The 20645-nt window shown below is 42.9% G+C and overlaps 1 protein-coding gene across 2 annotated transcripts in view; it reads left to right on the forward strand.

Annotated features, from left to right (window-relative positions):
* The first annotated feature begins 467 nt into the window (after positions 1-467).
* Positions 468-20645, forward strand: part of NOX4 (NADPH oxidase 4) — a 132133-nt gene continuing 111955 nt past the window's right edge. The window contains exons 1-3 of one of the 2 annotated variants that reach the window (XM_069971994.1): positions 468-581; positions 3820-3915; positions 20077-20187. In XM_069971994.1, coding sequence (XP_069828095.1) covers positions 525-581; positions 3820-3915; positions 20077-20187 — 264 coding nt within the window. In that variant the 5' untranslated portion in view covers positions 468-524. Of the gene's footprint in view, positions 582-3819; positions 3916-12990; positions 13050-20076; positions 20188-20645 lie in introns of those variants that run through there. The other variant, XM_069971996.1, reaches the window with a different exon arrangement.

Here is a 20645-nt window from a genome sequence, read left to right on the forward strand (position 1 = left end):
AAAAAATGAGCCCTAAGGGCCCCTGTAGTTGGCAGCCCCCCCTCCCCTCTTCCCACTCCTCTTTGTTAAACTATATCTGAATGGAAAAAGTTAGCTAGGAATCCAGAGATATGGAGTGATGGGATGAATGCGGCTTCCTGCTATTATGGATAATTCTCTAAAACATTTAAGGTGACAACATGCTTATACTCCATCCATTGTTCCTCCTGTGGAATAGTCACACTTTATAAAACTTTTCCCCGTAACTGGGGGAAAAAAAAAAGTTTTGAGAAACTTTTGTCCTGTGAAGTTTGCAGCTTGTTCTGTGTGCAGTGACGGCCTCTGATGATTCCCATTTGTAGACAATGCAGCCTGTCCCACATCATTAACCACAGGGTGAGACTCGGGGATGGGGAGAGTTACAGGCTGGGAATATATAGACATGAAGATCACAGGGGAGAAGACAGGAAGCAGCCTCCTGCAGCTGGGGGGAGAGTCCTGACCATTGTGGACTGACTACACTGCAGCTGGAGCCGGCCAGGAGGATGGCTTTACCTTGTAACAGCTGGCTCTCCAATGAAGGCTTCAAGCACCTCTTCCTGGTAGGACCCATTCGGGAATTTTTTCCTTTTGTATATATAATTATTATTATTTTATTAAAACTTTTTATAAAACTTTCAGTTTTTTAGGAACTGTACCTAATTATGATATGTAGTGTATTTTTTTTACTAGTACAAGGACACTAGTATACACTAGTGATTCCCAACCTATAACTCTCAAGCTGTTAAGGGATGATGGGAGTTGTAGTTGCTGAAGAGATTTATTAAAAACCAAGTAATATAGGAGTATAAGTAGTATTTATTTAGAATTGCAAATTTTTATGGATGACTTAAGGCACATGAATGTAATTTGAGGCATCCTCGAAACCGCATCCAATAAAAATGGTGCAAGAGCTTCGGCCCATATGTTATTTTTTTTATGATATGGGACATAAATCCAATAATAATTCTACCCTAATGTTGTCACGTAGATTAAATACATCTATATATATATATATATATCTTAATAGGCTTGAATAGCGGCAGTTCTGTGTGTGGATATGCGTAGATTTGTAGGATTTGTAGAAGCTCTTTATGAAAACATTGTACTTATAAAAAAAATATATAGAATAAAAATAAATAAATAAGTAAATATATATATATATATATATATATATATATATATATATATATATATAGCTCTGTTCCCAGCACTGTGTCAGATCTGTCACATGGCGGACAATGATGACTCTACTGACAGACAATAAGATCCATCAGGATCTGGCAAGGTGGCTATTATTATGGTGGAATAAATACCGTAATGACGTAATTAATATTTGATACAGATGTGAACAGAACCTAAAAAAATAAACAAACAAAAAACAAACAAACACAGTATTACTCCCTATTTTCCTAGAGGCCCGATACTGCAGCGATCTTAGCACATATGTTTCCATCGTCACCATATATTATTACTCAAAGCTTATTGTCTCTATAGGTACAGTATAGCATCACTATGTCCCTATGTCTGTATAGGTACAGTATAGCATCACTATGTCCCTATGTCTGTATAGGTACAGTATAGCATCACTATGTCCCTATGTCTGTATAGGTACAGTATAGCATCACTATGTCCCTATGTCTGTATAGGTACAGTATAGCATCACTATGTCCCTATGTCTGTATAGGTACAGTATAGCATCACTATGTCCCTATGTCTGTATAGGTACAGTATAGCATCACTATGTCCCTATGTCTGTATAGGTACAGTATAGCATCACTATGTCCCTATGTCTGTATAGGTACAGTATAGCATCACTATGTCCCTATGTCTGTATAGGTACAGTATAGCATCACTATGTCCCTATGTCTGTATAGGTACAGTATAGCATCACTATGTCCCTATGTCTGTATAGGTACAGTATAGCATCACTATGTCCCTATGTCTATATAGGTACAGTATAGCATCACTATGTCCCTATGTCTGTATAGGTACAGTATAGCATCACTATGTCCCTATGTCTGTATAGGTACAGTATAGCATCACTATGTCCCTATGTCTGTATAGGTACAGTATAGCATCACTATGTCCCTATGTCTGTATAGGTACAGTATAGCATCACTATGTCCCTATGTCTATATAGGTACAGTATAGCATCACTATGTCCCTATGTCTGTATAGGTACAGTATAGCATCACTATGTCCCTATGTCTGTATAGGTACAGTATAGCATCACTATGTCCCTATGTCTGTATAGGTACAGTATAGCATCACTATGTCCCTATGTCTGTATAGGTAGAGTATAGCATCACTATGTCCCTATGTCTGTATAGGTACAGTATAGCATCACTATGTCCCTATGTCTGTATAGGTACAGTATAGCATCACTATGTCCCTATGTCTGTATAGGTACAGTATAGCATCACTATGTCCCTATGTCTGTATAGGTACAGTATAGCATCACTATGTCCCTATGTCTGTATAGGTACAGTATAGCATCACTATGTCCCTATGTCTGTATAGGTACAGTATAGCATCACTATGTCCCTATGTCTGTATAGGTACAGTATAGCATCACTATGTCCCTATGTCTGTATAGGTACAGTATGGCATCACTATGTCCCTATGTCTGTATAGGTACAGTATGGCATCACTATGTCCCTATGTCTGTATAGGTACAGTATGGCATCACTATGTCCCTATGTCTGTATAGGTACAGTATGGCATCACTATGTCCCTATGTCTGTATAGGTACAGTATGGCATCACTATGTCCCTATGTCTGTATAGGTACAGTATAGCATCACTATGTCCCTATGTCTGTATAGGTACAGTATAGCATCACTATGTCCCTATGTCTGTATAGGTACAGTATAGCATCACTATGTCCCTATGTCTGTATAGGTACAGTATAGCATCACTATGTCCCTATGTCTGTATAGGTACAGTATAGCATCACTATGTCCCTATGTCTGTATAGGTACAGTATAGCATCACTATGTCCCTATGTCTGTATAGGTACAGTATAGCATCACTATGTCCCTATGTCTGTATAGGTACAGTATAGCATCACTTTGAGTCCTTATGTTTCTATAGGCACAGTACATAATTACTAAAGCCCCTATTTCACTGGTCATTTAGAGGAGCAAACGAGCGCTCTTAGCGCTCGTTTGCTCCTCGTTCCCCGCTCGCTGCTGCCGCTATTCAACGAGGCAGCAGCGAGCGGGTAAATGCGGGAGGGGCAGCAGGGAGCTGCGGGGGGGGGGGGGGGGGGGGGGCTGCCCGGGGGATCGCTGATCGTCTGGGCAGCCCATAGGATATAGCGGCGTCTGCTGCCGATGCTCTTATTCAACGGAGCGACGGCAGCAGATCGTTGCTGTATCAGTCGCTTGTTTTTCAACATGTTGAAAAATAAGCGACTGCAACGATCAGCACGATTATCGTCCGTAACGGCCGAATACGGGCGATAATCATTCCGTGGAATAAGGCCTTAAGAGTCCCTATGTCATCACTCAGGCACTTAAAATCTAACATCCAATCCTTCGCCAATCCTAGTACAAGATGGCAGACTCGGACAACTTTTACTGATATGCATGGGGATAGATACATAGGGGTAAAGAGCTAGCTGTTGTCCCTGTGCTCAGGTGCCCGATGGTACCTAAAAACCATTCTGCTACATAAGAAGCCCCCAGCATTTAGAGGCCCTGTGACAGGTTATACAAAGGAACATAAAGCTGCTACATATGCTATCTAACTGGGGAGTCCTAGAGATTTTCTGAAGTTTTTCTTTTTTTCTCCTCAGTTCCTGTGGCTGGCCATCAATACGGTACTATTCTGGAGAACCTTCAGCCGGTATTACAATGGGCCACAGTACTACTACTTGCACCAGATGCTGGGGGTAAGCACTCAGAAAGCAATGCTTTTACTACTTGCCTCAGCTGTTGGGGGTAAGCACTCATAGGGGTGATATTTTTTACTATTTGCCCCAGATGTTTGCGTGTATGCACTCATAGAGGCATTGTTTTTTTTTTACTACTTGTATTAGGTGCTGGGGGTAAGCATTCATAGAGGCAATGTTTTATACTACTTGTCCCAGATGTTTGGGGTAAGCACCCATAGAGGCGTTGTTTTTTACTACTTGTATTAGGTGCTGGGGGTAAGCATTCATAGAGGCAATGTTTTATACTCCTATTAGATGTTGGGGGTAAGCACTGATAGAGGCGATGTTTTATACTCCTTGTATTAGATGTGGGGGGGGGGGGGGGTAAGCACTGATAGAGGCGATGTTTTATACTCCTTGTATTAGATGTGGGGGGTAAGCACTGATAGAGGCGATGTTTTATACTCCTTGTATTAGATGTGTGTGTGGGGGGGTAAGCACTGATAGAGGCGATGTTTTATACTCCTATTAGATGTGGGGGGTAAGCACTGATAGAGGCAATGTTTTATACTCCTTGTATTAGATGTGGGGTGTAAGCACTGATAGAGGCGATGTTTTATACTCCTATTAGATGTTGGGGGTAAGCACTGATAGAGGCGATGTTTTATACTCCTTGTATTAGATGTGGGGTGTAAGCACTGATAGAGGCGATGTTTTATACTACTTGTATTAGATGTGGGGTGTAAGCACTGATAGAGGCGATGTTTTATACTACTTGTATTAGATGTGGGGGGTAAGCACTGATAGAGGCGATGTTTTTTACTCCTTGTATTAGATGTGGGGGGTAAGCATTCATAGAGGCGATGTTTTATACTCCTTGTATTAGGTGCTAGGGGTAAGCACTGATAGAGGCGATGTTTTATACTCCTTGTATTAGGTGCTAGGGGTAAGCACTGATAGAGGCGATGTTTTTTACTCCTTGTATTAGGTTCTAGGGGTAAGCACTGATAGAGGCGATGTTTTTGGATGCCACATGACATGTGTTTGCTCTAGCACCAGGCAGGCTTGGGTGACAGACTCTGTCCTGCTGCAGTGGAAAAGCTGACAAGTCGAGAACAAAAGCTGCTGTTTGCTTAGTTGCTGCCTCTGGCTGGGTTTGAATGAAGTGACAGATTGCTGGAGACCCCCTCCCCCTCGCCAGAGCTGCAGGGGTCCTCTAAGCCTTCTACTGTCAGCCTGTGGAATGAGGAAACTCTGGGATCTCAATTAGTTTCCAGGCAGGTAGAGCGGATGTAGTGGTGCTGTTCTGACTTTATAGAGGGCATTGCATGTTTACTCTTCCTCACTGCCGGCTGTGGGGAATGCAGCGGGAACAAGCAGCTGATTTCCTATCTGGACTTATTGAATGATGCATCGGAATTTCCTAACAGCGTATATTCCCCATACAGGTAGTCCCCATACTGTGTACCTCCCTCCCCCCTCTGTAGTTCTTCCCCAATACTCTATACCTCCTCCCCACCTCTGTAGTTGTTCCCCCATACTGTATACATGCCCTCTGCAGTTAGTCCCCATACTGTGTACATCTCCCCTCTGTAGTTGTCCCCCCATACTGTATACATCCCCTCTGGTGGTAGTGCCCATACTGTATACATCCCTACCCCCTCTGTAGTTGTCCCCCCATACTGTATACATCCCCTCTGGTGGTAGTGCCCATACTGTATACATCCCTACCCCCTCTGTAGTTGTTCTCCCATACTGTATACATCCCCCCTCTGCAGGTAGCCCCCATACTGTATACATCCCCTCTGCAAGTAGTCCCCATACTATATACATCCCCCTCTGCAGGTAGCCCCCATACTGTATACATCCCCTCTGCAAGTAGTCCCCATACTGTATACACCCCTCCTCCCTCTGTAGTTCTTCACCATACTATATACATCCCCCTCTGTAGGTAGCCCCATACTGTATACATCCCCCTCTGCAGGTAGCCCCCATACTGTATACATCCCTCCCCCTCTGTAGTTGCTCCCCCATACTGTATACATCCTTCCCCCTTTGTAGTTGCTCCCCCATACTGTATACCTCCCTCCCCCTCTGCAGGTAGTCCCCATACAGTATACCTCCCCCTCTGTAGTTGGCCTTTCCATCCCCCATACTCAGTGTCCCCTAATGTGCATCTTCTTACCCCTCCTGCCTCCCCTACAGCTTGTGTTGAGCATAACAAGTCTGGCCCTGATTGGCTGATGCTCAGCACCCAGTGTCAGGGATCTGGTCATCTGACTGTAACTATGGCTTATTATTGGTGTAGGGCTTATATTTCCAGCCTATTCCAAAAACCCTGCAAAATGGCAAAAGCAAAAAGGGATGCTATCCTCATGGGCCAATATTCTGCAAAACAATTTCATCCCATCATGGAATTTGTTCCCCGTGCCGGGACAGAGCCTGGCCGACCCCCTGGCACAGACTCATATACTTACCGCTTCCACAAAGTCCTAGAGCCTGTCCCGCCGCCGAGGAATTCCCGTCCGAAGCCGGGCGCGCGCTCACCAGAGATGAGTCCGACGCCCATAGAGAATGATGTCTATGGGTCAGCACTGGGTGGTCAGCCGGGCTTTGCCCCGGCACGGGGGGTGACAGGTCTCCTTTAAGACAAAGGGGAGGACCAACATGGAGGGTTAAAAAAAAATTAAAACAAATGAATAAATATACGATATAAGTATACGATGACTTTTTAACCCCAAAAAATCTTCGCCGGGTATGGTCGCCCCATATGGTGGGGGAGCTCAAAAATGGCCGCATCCCCACCGTATGGGGCGACCACTAAAAAAAACAAAAAAACAATTCTACTCACCTGTAACCTATTCCCGGCAGCCGCGCGTCTTCTGTCCCGTTCCTGTAATGCACACTGCCTGCGCCAGAGATCCCCAAAGCTCTCCCAGATTATATATATATATATATACTGTATATATATATATATATATATATATATATATATATATATAAATATAACCCCTGGGTTATTCTCCGATCAGATATTTCCTTCGTTTTCCTCCATTGACTTTCCTTAGTTGCTCAGTGAGCCTTATAAGAAGCTTGTCACTGCTCTGAAGTCTAGCTGGCCTTTTCTCCAGAATACTGCGTCCATATCCGTTCACGGCTGGCCAGAATAAAATGTACAATGCAGCAGATTGAGGAAACGATGGCGACAGCTTCTCGGCCTGATGTCACCTCCCGCATACAATACTGTGAAAGCCTCTCAATGCCTCGTGTAAGGGAACAGACAAAATGAACATGGACGCTGTCAGGGCTGACTCCGCTGACCTTTACAGGGAGAAGAGCTTCAAAGAACTTCACACAAGAATTTAGGAAATGGGATTATGCTGAGAACAACAATACCGTAACAGAACTGACAGCCCGAGATATTTTACATTTGACAAGAAACTTTTTAGATTTATTATGTTCTGTAGATCTCTCAATAGCCGGTCTTCAAATCACTTTAAACAGTGTGAAAATAATGGCATACAAAGAAACAGAGCCTTATAGTAAGAAGACCACGCTGACCCCTATTATGGTCTCAGTTTTGTCCTTTGAAGTCAGATGGAATTGACTTAAAGGGGTATTGCCATCTATCCCCTATTGCCATGGCTATCTCTGCATCCTACCACTCCATTCTCAAGGAAGACGTGGGTATTCCAATTAAAGGTGTAAGAAAAAACATAGGCACTTTCTAGCAAAAACAGCACCACCCCTGTCCTCAGGTTGTGTGTGGTATAAAAATTCAGCTCCATTCACTTTAATGGAAGAAAATGGCCATGTTTTATTGAGCCTGGACAAGGCTGTTCTCACTACGGAATAGGGGCGGAGACTTCAAGCGGATTCTGCCACGAGGCCTCCCCTTGAAGTTCCGCCAGCCCGTCCCGTAGCCCGTCCCATAGCAAATTCAGCCGTCATGGCAAATATCATTGATTCTATAGGAAGGGCGGAACTCCGCTTGAAGTCTTTGCGCCTATTCTATAGTGGAAACATACCCTAACTTCTTTTAGATCTGGCTGGAGTTAGAAGCAGGACGTAGAGTTGAGCTCTAGGACTCTAGAAGTATTGTGCATGTACTGCCTAATTCCCAAAGCAACCAGACCCAAAGTGAGGGACCATCTAAAGTGAGGGACCATCTAAAGTGTGAGACCTTCTAAAGCAAGAAACCATCTAAAGCGAGGGACCTTCTAAAGCAAGAAACCATCTAAAGTGAGGGATCTTCTAAGTTGAGGGGCCTTCTAAAGTGAGGGACCATCTAAAGTGAGGGACCATCTAAAGTAGCTTCCCAGTGTAAATTTCCTAAATCCATCTCCTCCCATCAGTACAGTGCATTAATAGGGTCGCGGCCTCTGCAGCCTCCTCCATTCCTGGTGCTGCTTAACTATTTCCAGAATGGAAGGAAAATAACATGAAAGACAAAAGCAAACAGCTGACTGGAGGAAGGATCGCACAGCTGTCTGACACTCCATCGCCATGTAGAGGAAATGCCTCCAGGTCTGGGCACTGCAGAAGGGGCTTGACCACTGACAATGTGAGGAATGATATAGACTGCAATGTCTCATCGCAATGAATGGAGCAGAATATCCTGGTTGTTTTCACATCTTTTTAGTTAGCTCTGTCGTTTGTTTTCTACAAGCGTAGTCAACTTCCCCAAGTTATCAGCTCTAAGAAGATAACTAGAGATGAGCACAACCAGAGCATGCTTGAGTCCGATCATTTGGCATTTGAATACCGGTGGCTGAAGAAGTTGAATGTAGCCCTAGGGAGTCCTGAAAAACATGGATACAGCTTATGGCAAGGAACCCCTAGGACTGCATCCAACTTCTTTAGCCACTGATAATCAACTGCCGAACAATCGGACCTGAGCATGCTCGAGTTGTGCTCATCTCTGAAGATGGCGCATCATTGAGGAGGTTCTCAGTGGACAACCCATTCCTCTAATGTTCTATCTTCCATAATAGAAACTGGACTCCACAGATCCGGCTGCTTGGGGAAATAACACAGTGCATGCACAATATGGCCATGTTTACATGGCGTAAGAGACCGGCCGTTCCTTGACTGGGCCGGGTCACTGAGCATCCAGTCTCTGAAAAGATCATCCCGGCCGGTACTGCAGTACGTCCGGGACCCCATAGACAGCAAACCAACGTATTTTTTTCTTATAAACCACGGCCATTGTTGCAAGTGGCAGCAACGGCCTTAGAAATACGTTGTGTGAACATAGCCTACTTCTTTAGCTCCTGAGCTAAACTTTTGAGCTTGAGCCACAGTATGTCCTGTCTCTAACCCTGCCATTGGTGCCAACCAGGTCTTACCATCTTATCAGTGGGGGTCATGTGCCATAACAGATACTTCCCTTGGGCACCATGAGTGGTGCAGTTTCTGGTAAATAAAAAAAAAATCTGTATTGTTGATAATAAAAAAAAAAGATTTTACAAGCAAAATGTAAATGATGCGTTTTGTTTGCAATTTTAAGTATTTTTAAGTATTTATAGGCATCTGTATTATGCAAATGTAAACCCAGCTTTACACTAAGGTACATCATAGACTGACAGCATCATCGCATCTTAAATACATAGGCAATGAATCATTGTGACGAATAAGAGCGCCCCCCACACACTCCCATTACACCCGCAGTGTAATTAGATCCATTCATGTATATTGGAGTATGGGGGTGATGGGGCAGATGTATGTAAAGATTCTCACTATATGGCGGTTGGCCCTGATGATAGATAGCATCATCTAGTCTGTAGGAAATTACCACATTGCTTATACATTTGTAGCATTACTCAGTGCTAGATCAGCACAATAATCAATTAAGAAGCAATTATACAGCAGCGGAACTAACTGTGCCGCTTATATACTGTGCAACGAACCATATCCAGCTGCCATTGGGCTTATGTTGTGTGCCATAATGTACGTTTATGGTTAACGTTGCCATAAAGTGTTCATATAGGTGTTGCGCATTAGGTAGGGGTATGGGCATACGCATTTGTAATACGTTCCAAATAGAGATGAGTGAATCGGGTTCAGGTTCGAGTCCATCCGAACCGAACTTTTGGCATTTGCTTAGCGGGGGCTGCTGAACTTGGATAAAGCTCTGAGGTTGTCTGGAGAACATGAATACAGCCAATGACTATATCCATGTTTTCCACATAGCCTTAGGGCTTTATCCAACTTCAGCAGCCAACGCTAATCAAATGCCGAAAGTTCGGGTTCAGATCGACTCGAGCATGCTCCAGGTTCGCTCATCTCTAGTTCCGAACATGGTGGAAACCACATCCCCATTTCTTTCCCAATAGTCACGCAATGTTCCCTATAATGCCAGCAATATTACATTATGAAAGCATATGTGAAGCTTTTTGCATGAGCTGGAGGGCCAAGGTTCCCCATCCCTGTTCTAGAGCAACTAGACTAGACTAGAACATGCTCAAGTGGCACCCATCTCTAGTTGGAGCGTTTTGGTGCGACTCTCCTTGCCTAGAGGGAGGTGCTTGATTTTAAGCCTGGGGTTGTGGACCTGTGATGGCTGTTGCTATCCTATGAGACAGACTGCTGCTGTAGGAGTTCTGCTCCAGAGGAAAGTCCATGTGATACCATAGAGTTGCAGTATAAGAAATAACAAGCCTCCATGCCTGTGAGGCAGACTAACTCAATACCTCTCTACTGTGTGAGAGGACCATGCATGGACTGTGTTAAAGGGGTTATCCAGCGCTACAAAAACATGGCCACTTTTTTCCAGAGACAGCACCACTCTTGTCTCCAACTTGGGCAGGGTTTTTCTACTCAGTTCCATTGAAGTGAATAGAGCTTAACTGCAAACAGCAACTGAACTGGAGACAAGAGTCGTGTTGTCTCTGAAAGAAAGTCAGGGGCGGATTAACTTTACCATAGGCCCTGGGCTGTTGACCATGCTTGCCCCCCCCCCCACTGTAACTTTGGCAGGACTAGCATGGTGCTCATAGTACATGATAGATAATGTCATGATGCCCTGAATTGTGCAAAATTGCTGTAAAAAAGCAGCAATTTTTTGCGAATCATGACACAACTGTAGCCAGCAGACAATACACCCCTGAAAGGAGCTCAGGGCCTCGGGCTACTAAAGAAAGTGGTCATGTTTTTGTAGCACTGGATAACCCCTTTAAATCCAATGCCAGTAAGTTATAGGTTATAACACTTCTTCACATTGCTAGTAGGAACTTCATGAGGAGTGTCCTGGACACAACTGCCTAATCCAAGACATTGTGAAGGAGTAGCCGAAGGCTATGTTCACACATTTTGAGCCATAACTGGCTGAAAAATAGGGCCAAAAAAAAGGAAAAATGCATGTGTGAACAGAAAAATGAGATGATGAAAATCAGGATAACAAAAGGGCTCAGAAAATGATGTGTGAACATAGCCTAAGGGTCCTATTAGACAAAGCAATTTTTATGATTAGCGACTAAAGATAAATGGTTGCAAACGAGATTATTTATCATTAACCTGAAATCGTTCACCATATTGCACAGAACAATTGTCGTTAGTTACGATCGTTACTATGATCATTACTACGATTGTTTACTCCTGATCCCAGCAAAACAATGAACAATGTGCAATTACACTGAACGATTAGTGTGCAAATGTGGAACTTGAGCGAACAAATGTGGAATTACAGCGAACGATTAACGATGATTTTAGGTTCAGATCTAAATCAACGATCAACGACACCCGAACGATTTTTCAATCGTTGCCTGCAATAACACAGAACGATTATTGTTTAAATTCGATATAACGATTTTTCGCACAATAATTGTCCCGTGTAATAGGGCCCTAAAGCCTTAGCCTGAGTTAAACGGACAGCTGCCAACGAATTGGGCAGACTCATTAAAAAAAAAGTATCTCTTTAATCCCCCATCACCGCCAATTCCCACTCTTCTCCATTTGTCAGTTCGGTTTAGCCAATTACTGGTCACCACTGTAGTGACAATATCTTGTGTGTTCAGGGATCAGGAAATGGAGATAAGGAAGGATCCATGGGGTGCTGGCATGGCAGTATTGGGGATCATAGTTATGGTGGACAGTTTTATGAACTGGACCACAAATCCCAGCCTGACCGCAGTACTAGTGACCTGAACTAAATTCATTATAGACCCCTTCAGTCTGTGTCTCCAGAATAATGTTGAGCTGATCGGTCAAAATGTTCAAGTTTGGCAAGTGGAACGCTCGGCATTTGATTACTGGTGGCTCCTGAAATTGGATGCCGCCCTAGGGTTGCCAAGAAATCATGGACATGACCATAGGTTGTATCCATGTTTTCCTGGCAGCCCTAGGACAGCATCCAATTTTTGCAGCCACCGGTAATCAAATGCCGAGCGTTCCAGTCGCCAAACTAAAAGATTTTAACAGATCAGTTAAACACTACTCCAGAACAATAGTTGGGCCAAGACTTGTGGCCGTAACACCAAATACTGTTTCCTGCCTCCTTGTTTAACCCTTATATTTATATCATATATTGTACTATATAATGTCCCTGTAAAGAAAAATACGATGCTTCTTCCTTCCCCCCACCCCAGGTTATCCTCCATCCATTTAGCCCCCTCCCCTGTTTTGCTGTCTTCTGCTTTCCCAAGAGATCGTCTGTCACATTGCGGTTGCACAAGAAGAAGTTCATGTCATGGTGATTTATCTTATTCATACTTGTCTACTCCAAGGGACTCAAACCAGTTTATTGTACTCACCCAGGGATCTGCTTGTTGTTTCTTCAGTCCCCCGCAGGGCTAAACACCATTATTTGATAAAGCACAATTCATCGGCAAGTGGCGGTGATCAGGGGGGGGTCTTCCATTATAGTATGTGAAATCTTATAGACTGACACTTATTTTCGCACGTTACTTGGATGGATGAAAATGTTCAAACGTTTTCTTAATTTTTTTAAAATTCACCTTGCCTGGCTCCAGCACCACGCCCAGGAACCTGTTTATAGCTCCTCCTGGATCTTGGTTTCCACCATTGCTCTGTTGCTTCAGGCCACGACTCTTCTGATTCTCCGTAGCATCTAGTTGCCAAGGCAACCACTCCAGAAGTTGACACCAGGATGGTTGGCCTACTTAAAGGGTCATTGATCTATCACTTATTGCCTGGTTATTAAGATACTTTCTTCCTTGCTCTGTTCTTATGCAGTCAGAAAGTCTTCAGACCCTTTCACTTCCTTTACATGTCTGTTATTTTACGGCCCTTTTCTTAAATCATTCTGCACTCAGTACCCCATAATGACAAAGTGAAAACAATGTTAGAAACATTTGCTTATCTTTTTTTATAAGGAACAACTAAAGTCTTGCTTTGACATATACTACTCACAGAGTTAGAGATATTTGGCTTGGGGGGGGGGGGGGGGGGGGTGAAATTTATGGAAACCGTAAAATGTTCCTGCTCCAGTGATACTATATTATGGGGTATATAAGTAGAAGCAGCAATGGGGATTTCCTCATTTTAAACAATTTATTGAAACAAAAATCAACCCCGGTGATGGGTATATCCCAGGAATATATCACCATAACTTTGCCCTCATGCTGTACAAGTTGTCTTATTGTCTGCCGAGGCATGGCATCTCACTCTTGAAGGGCGGCCCTCGGCCTCTACAGCGACTCAGCTGATCCCATAGGTTTCCTATAGGGTTAAAGTGTGGAGAAAGTGCAGGCTGCTCCATATGAGGTTTCCCATAGTCTCCAGCAGCCATTCCCTAATGATGTGACCTCGATGAGCTGGAGAATTGTCCTCCATGAAGATGATATGTGTTCTACATGCAGAGGCACAATGACTGGATTACTAATAGAATGGGCTGTTACTGTAGCATTCACACAGTGTAGGGCAGTTCTGTATTGACTAGACACACCTGCCCACACTGTAACACCACTAGACACACCTGCCCTCACTGCAACACCACCACTAGACACACCGTACCACACTGCAACACCACCACCACTAGACACACCTGCCCACACTGTAACACCACCACCACTAGACACACCTGACCACACTGCAACGTTACCACTAGACACACCTGACCACACTGTAACACCACCATCACTAGACACACCTGACCACACTGTAACACCACCACCACTAGACACACCTGACCACACTGTAACACTACACCACTACCAAAGGCAACAGAGAATAGTGTCTTCCTTCTATGCTAGACAAGGGACCAGTGGGCCTTAGTGTTGTTCACTGATGAAAGTCGAGCAGAAATGATGGCCACCAATGATGTTGGAGACATCAAGGAGAATGCTATGCTTCTTCTTAAACGCCTTACGGTCATGATATATATCAATGTAGGGTGAACGTTTTATGCCTTTCGTAAATTTCGCCCGCAATCTAAATATCCCTAACTTTTTTGGAGTAGTGTAAGTATTTAGGACTTTTCCTCAGCCTCTTTAACAGCGTTTCCAGTTTCCAGTCTTCTTGGCTATCAGGCCCCAAGGTTTACACCGGGATAATATTCAACTTTATCTGACAACATGGAAGCAAGGGGTTTTCGTAACCATGATAACCCCTTCTAAACACTTTACTCTTAATCACTGGTTGTCTGGCCAACATTATATGATCTTCCGGGGTGAAAAAAAAATTCAATTATATGGTATAGACAATTGGTGTCCATCTTTTCATAGCTGGTAAATGACAGGCCCGAGGGCCAGAACCGAGCACTCCATCACATTCAGGTGACAAGCATGTGTTCTGATGTGGAACCAGACTGCACATGGTTCTTCTTCACACGACACGTCTAGATGATTCATTCCCAGTTCTTCTGCAACAATTAAAGGAACATCCTGAGGATTCTATGTCTATAGTGCAAGGCCAAGGTGCATGTCCCTGGAGATGTTGGTCCATCAGAAAACTGGACAACTATTATTTACGCCAACCCATTCAATTCTCCATCTCCAAATGACACCTAAAAATAAGGGCAGACTAGATGGACCCGGTGGTCTTTTTCTGCCAAAAATCATCTATGTTTCTACAGTGAACGTCTCCAGCAACGACCAAAAAATCTCGAATAGAAAGAGAATTTCCAGCTGGACTATTGCTGAGTTCCACTACGCAGGGAATATAATATACATGCAAAGTGATTCCAGGAACAAAACCACTTCTCTTGTTAGAAACTATTAAAATTCATAATAAATTGCAGGAATAAAGTATACCACTAGAAATAACTGAGGGCCATGTAAGGCGTTAGACCGCTGTAAGGACAACTCTATTCCCACACTACATTATGGATTTTAGCACTGCCTAATAAATGAAGCAATTTTACTCTCCGCTAAGTGGAACCAAGATCTCAGTCTTTCTATAAAACTATTAAAGGGGATAAATCATTAGAGAGGGGAATAGAATTGAAATCAGGTTTATATTATAAACATAATGGGGGAGATTTATCAAACATGGTGTAAAGTGAAACTGGCTCAGTTGCCCCTAGCAACCAATCAGATTCCACCTTTCATTTTCCAAAGAGTCTGTGAGAAATGAAAAGTGGAATCTGATTGGTTGCTAGGGGCAACTGAGCCAGTTTCACTTTACACCAGGTTTGATAAATCTCTCCCAATATTTACAAATGTTCGTTCTGTTTATTTTCTTGTTTTGTTTTTCCTATCCACATAATTTTTTTAAAGGGATTTTCCATGATAAATTGGTATTTAGGCATCCTGCTGGAGCTGCGGGGGATATGTCAGTAATGTATACTTACCTGTCCTGCTCCCCTGCAGCTCGTGGATCTCAGGCTGCCCGTTCCCATGTTTTGGATACATCCAGAAATGTCTGTTTAGCATAGACAGTATAGGATCTATGCTGAGTGGTCATGTCTAGAGGGAGCGGCACATTACTGGATGTTTCCAAAACTCTGACAGTGGCCCAAGATCCGACACGGCCTGTGGTTGGATCCATATTTTCCAGGCAGCCTCAGGGCTGCATCCAACTTCTTTAGTCATGAAGGCATACTCAAAGTTCAATGAGAAACACAGTTAACTGGCACTACTAATTGTATTAAACAGTGGGAACGTTATGGATGTAAGCAGATGCCTATGATTCACGGGGTGCTAGAAAGGGCAGTATGCATACAGTGTGCAGTAATATAAAAAGAAGCATGTAGGCTTTCACAGTGAGAAGACTTCTTTATTATTCCCATGAACATAGAATCAAATGGAGTGCAGTTCAGAAAGTGAAGATGCCAAACAACAACTAGACATGGGAGAGCAGTTTCATGCTTACATGCACGCTTCTCCAGGTATAAGCGAAAAGGTGCGCATGTGAGTGTGAAATGGCTCTCACATGTCTAGGTATTTGGCATCTTCGCTGTCTGCTCTGCACTGCACCCTCTTTGATTCTATGTTCATTTGAATAATGAAGAAGTCTCCTAACGGTGAGTGCCTACGTGCTTCTCTTTATGTTACTGAACACTGTATGGATACTACCCTTCCTAGGATGAGCACCCTAAGGAGCATTGGCCTCTGTTTACATCATAACGTTCCTATTTTCCTGCTTTACACATACTGTTGGCACTTACAGCATCCTCAAATTAAATGTAGAGTGTGACGTGCAGGCTCTGTGTCCGTCAATTACGCCAGGAGATTCGGGTACTAGGACACTGCTTCAAACTGAGGCCTTGGTGTAACGGCAAAAACCTATTGGAAACAGAACATGGTGGCCCTATTATAGAATATTCACTGGGGCCCAAGAGTAGTGTTAAGTGGGCCTCTCAAACTGTTCGAGTTGGCAATGTTCCCCAAACCCAAAAGCTTGACATTTGACTACCGGTGGCTGCAGAAGTTGGTTGCTGCTCTAGGGCTGCCAGGAAAACATGGATACAGCCAATGGCCTATGGTTGTATCCATGTTTTTCATGACTCCCTAGGTCGGCATCCAACTTCTTCGGCCACCGGTAGTCAAATATCAAGCATTTGGGTTTGGGGAACATTGCCAACTTGAACAGTTTGACATGTCCCAGGTCCACTTAACACTACCCAAGAGCTTCACCATCCATCTGCCTCTGAGAGTCTGAGTGTAAAGTAACCTTGAAGACATGAAAACTTTGGTTCTGAAAACACATCTGCCCATCAAAAAAAATAAGCTCACAATTTTCATCATGATTTAACTTCTAGCGACTGAAATAGCAATATGAAAAATGTGCCCAAGAGACCTGTAATCCCAGATATGTGACCACAAATCAATACTCTATGAACTGTTTAACAACATTATGGATTTTCTCAGAACAATCTTGAAGCCATAGAAGCGGCGAGGCTCAAATATTGTATGATCCTCAGGAAATTAATTCATGTGATTTTAGCCCAAGATTAAAAAAATTTATGATATCTTTTCATCCTCCTTTTAACTCCTTTAGACCAGTCATCTGGAAAACAAGGACTTAAAGTGACAGACCCACAATTTATTTTTAATTTTGACTAGAGATAAGCGAACCCGAACTTTCGGCATTTGATTAGCGGTGGCTTCTGAAGTTGGATAAAGCCCTAAGGCTATGTGGAAAACATGGATATAGTTATTGGCTGTATCCATGTTTCCAGACAACCTTAGAGCTTTATCCAAGTTCAGCAGCCCCAGCTAATCAAATAACCGAACGATCGGGTTCGGATGGACTCGAACCTGAACCGGGTTCGCTCATCTCTGATTTTGCGGTAATTATTATTATTTTTTTAACCAACCCCTTATAACCTTGTGACATCCAAGTTATTTATTCATATAGCGCCCCCTTTTGTTGCTGCTGCTGTGCATATAGGGAGGAGATTAGAAGCAACACTTTGGAGGACTGTAACAATAAAGTAAGTTGATATTCATAGTATATCCATAGTATTGGAGTATGTTCACACAGTTTTTTTCTTTTTTGTGCTAATTTTTGAGACATAAAACAGCTGTTTTAAAAGGGGAACTCTAGCAACATTTTTTTTCTTTCAAAACAACTGGTGCAGAAAGTTATATTGATATGTAATTTGCTTCTATTAAAAAAAAAACAAGTATTCAGTTCTTATCACCTGCTTTATGTCCTACAGGACATCTTATACAGTTCTCTCTGCTGCCACCTCTGTCCATGTCAGGAACTGTCCAGAGCAGCAGGAAATCCCCATAGAAAACCTCTCCTGCTCTGGACAGTTCCTGACATGGACAGAGGTGGCAGCAGAGAGCACTGTGTCATACTGGAAAGAATGCACCACTTCCTGCAAGACATACAGCAGCTGATAAGTAGTGGAAGACTGGAGACTTGCAGTGTTGCAGTGTTATTTAATTTTTTAAAGTCAATTATCCAATACAATTTGTTCAGATTTTTTAAGCCAAAACCAGGAATGGATTTGAAAAGGGGAGAAATCTCAGTCTTTCCTATACGACCTCTTCTCTGTTTATAGTCTGTTCCTGGCTTTGGCTGATAAAATCTGTCAGATATATGTGTGTAATAAGGCCCTAAGGCTATGTTCACATACAAATGGCTCAAAAAACTTAGTGTGAACATAGCCCAAGTGTCTGGTGCTTTTTTTGGCCTAGGTTTTGGGCTAGGTGTTGCTGTGGACTAAAATATAGCTGCAGATGTGCCCAAAAAAAGGCCATAAAAACATAAAAAAAATAAGGAAAAATTTGCCTCAAAGCCGTAAAAAGGCTGAAAAAAACTGCAGAAAATTTCTTAAATTTTTGCGCCTCAAAAACAACAATTTTTTAAAAACTCAAAATGAGGCTGAAAATGGTGTGTGAACAAGGCCTAAGACCAGACCTGTGTCTTTAATATGCTGTTTTTAATTAGGAAACAATATTCTGGTGACAGATCTAAAGGCCAAATAAACATAAGTAATATTTCACTAGAGACATCTTTAAAACCTCGTATTCCTTCTTGAAATGAGGAGCTGTTGACAAGTCAGTAATAATATTCTGCTCCACTATGTGTAATATTCACCGGATCAGCATTATAATGGCGCACAGTATTTATTCTCCGCGGTGGGTCAGTAACCCGCGTTCCACCGCATCAGTTTGACAAACTCACGTTCTTAAACATAATTAAACTCCAGTAGGAGAAAATCTTTAAAAGTAAAAAATTGCTCCTCAAATTCTTCTTGACTGTAGACATGTAAAACTCCTGAGCATGACTTGTTTGAGCCTGAGCTGATATCAAAGAGTGGGACTGGATAGCTGGCGCAGTAATTTGTTGTCTATTTACCGCTGTCGTCTTAGGAAAAATTTTAGGGAGAGACTATGCTTTACCTAATTATTTAGAGGGATTGTCAGGTGCTTAAAACCTATGCACTCTATTAGTGACTTCACAATTAAAAGGACACTCTAATATAACATGGTGTCAGTTCACCTATTAGAATGCAAGTCCGGGACCAATCTCGTAGAGGGGAGTGCACGGATCCAGGGTTGCCAGCCCTTGATCTGATCAGAGAGACTTGTGAAGGACGTGTTGATCCAGCACCCCAAAAATATTCTGTTAAAACCTTGTAACATTATTTCATATAAAAAAAAAGTGGTTAAAAGCTCCATCAGATGATGCGTTTCGCGCATGTGCACTTAATCAAGTCAATGATTAAGCGCGCATGCGCGAAACGCTTCATCATAAGTCTGCTCCTACATGGAGCTTTTAACCACATTTTTTGATATGGAATTAAGTTTTTGAGCCATAAAAAAGTCCAAATATAGTGTAAAAATAGTCAAAAATTATGTGTTAATGTAGCCAAAGCTACAGGCACACAGTATTTTGGGCTTCATTTTGGTCAGCAGTTTTATAAAAATCACTAGTGGGTCCAGAACATAGAAAAAAGTTATAACGTTTCCATTACAGTTTGCGTCAATTCCACTCCTGACTACTGACCAGTGTACTGTGCGAGAACATACTTAGACTAAACATTGATGTGTATGAGAATTGTGTAATGCCCAGTTTCACCTGTGGAGGCACTGCAGGGAAGCTGAACAATTGTAGGAACATTTATCAACCAAATTGATTGTTGTGATCATCTTACTGTTACTTTCCAACATATTTCAGAACTGGTCTGATTTCAACCATTGGCTTCAGTATAATAATCCGGTCCACCATGTTCTGGTTTACCAAAAGAACTTAAATGCTATTTTTATTGATGTCTAACATTGAGTTCTACTTTTCACCCTGACGCTTGTTGTGTTTGTCCAGTTAGGATTGTGTATAAGCCGAGCATCGGCCTCCGTCCTCAACTTCAATTGCAGCTTGGTACTGTTGCCGATGTGCCGGACACTGCTAGCTGTGGTCCGTAGATCGGAAAGGGTGAGTACACTTTTATTTTACATGGTTCTTTATTGAGAAGCCATATTGCTTGTTCCTGGAGTCAATGTTTAATGGTTCCACTGTTAGTATATGAGGTGGTGCTGTGCCTGGAGAATAGGTTTATTGGTGTTAATTGTGGGTACATGGTCTCTTGCTCCGACTTATGTCAGAGCAAACTGTGATGGGTTTTCTTGTATGGACTAGAGATGAGTGAACCCATTTGATTACCGGTGGCTGAAGAAGTTGGATGCAGCCCTAGGAAGTCCTAGAAAACGTAGACACAACCTGTGGCCTATGACTGTTTGCATGTATAGACTTAAGGCCGTATTCCACGGCCGACTTGTTTACTCCTTGTTCCCCGCTCGCTGCTGCCACTATTCCACGTGGTTGCAGCAAGCGGGTGAGTCCGGGGAGGGCCTGGGGGAGCTGCGGGGTGGCTGCCCAGGTGATCGCTGATA

Source organism: Dendropsophus ebraccatus, chromosome 5 (assembly GCF_027789765.1).
Source record: "Dendropsophus ebraccatus isolate aDenEbr1 chromosome 5, aDenEbr1.pat, whole genome shotgun sequence".
Lineage (NCBI taxonomy): Eukaryota > Metazoa > Chordata > Amphibia > Anura > Hylidae > Dendropsophus > Dendropsophus ebraccatus.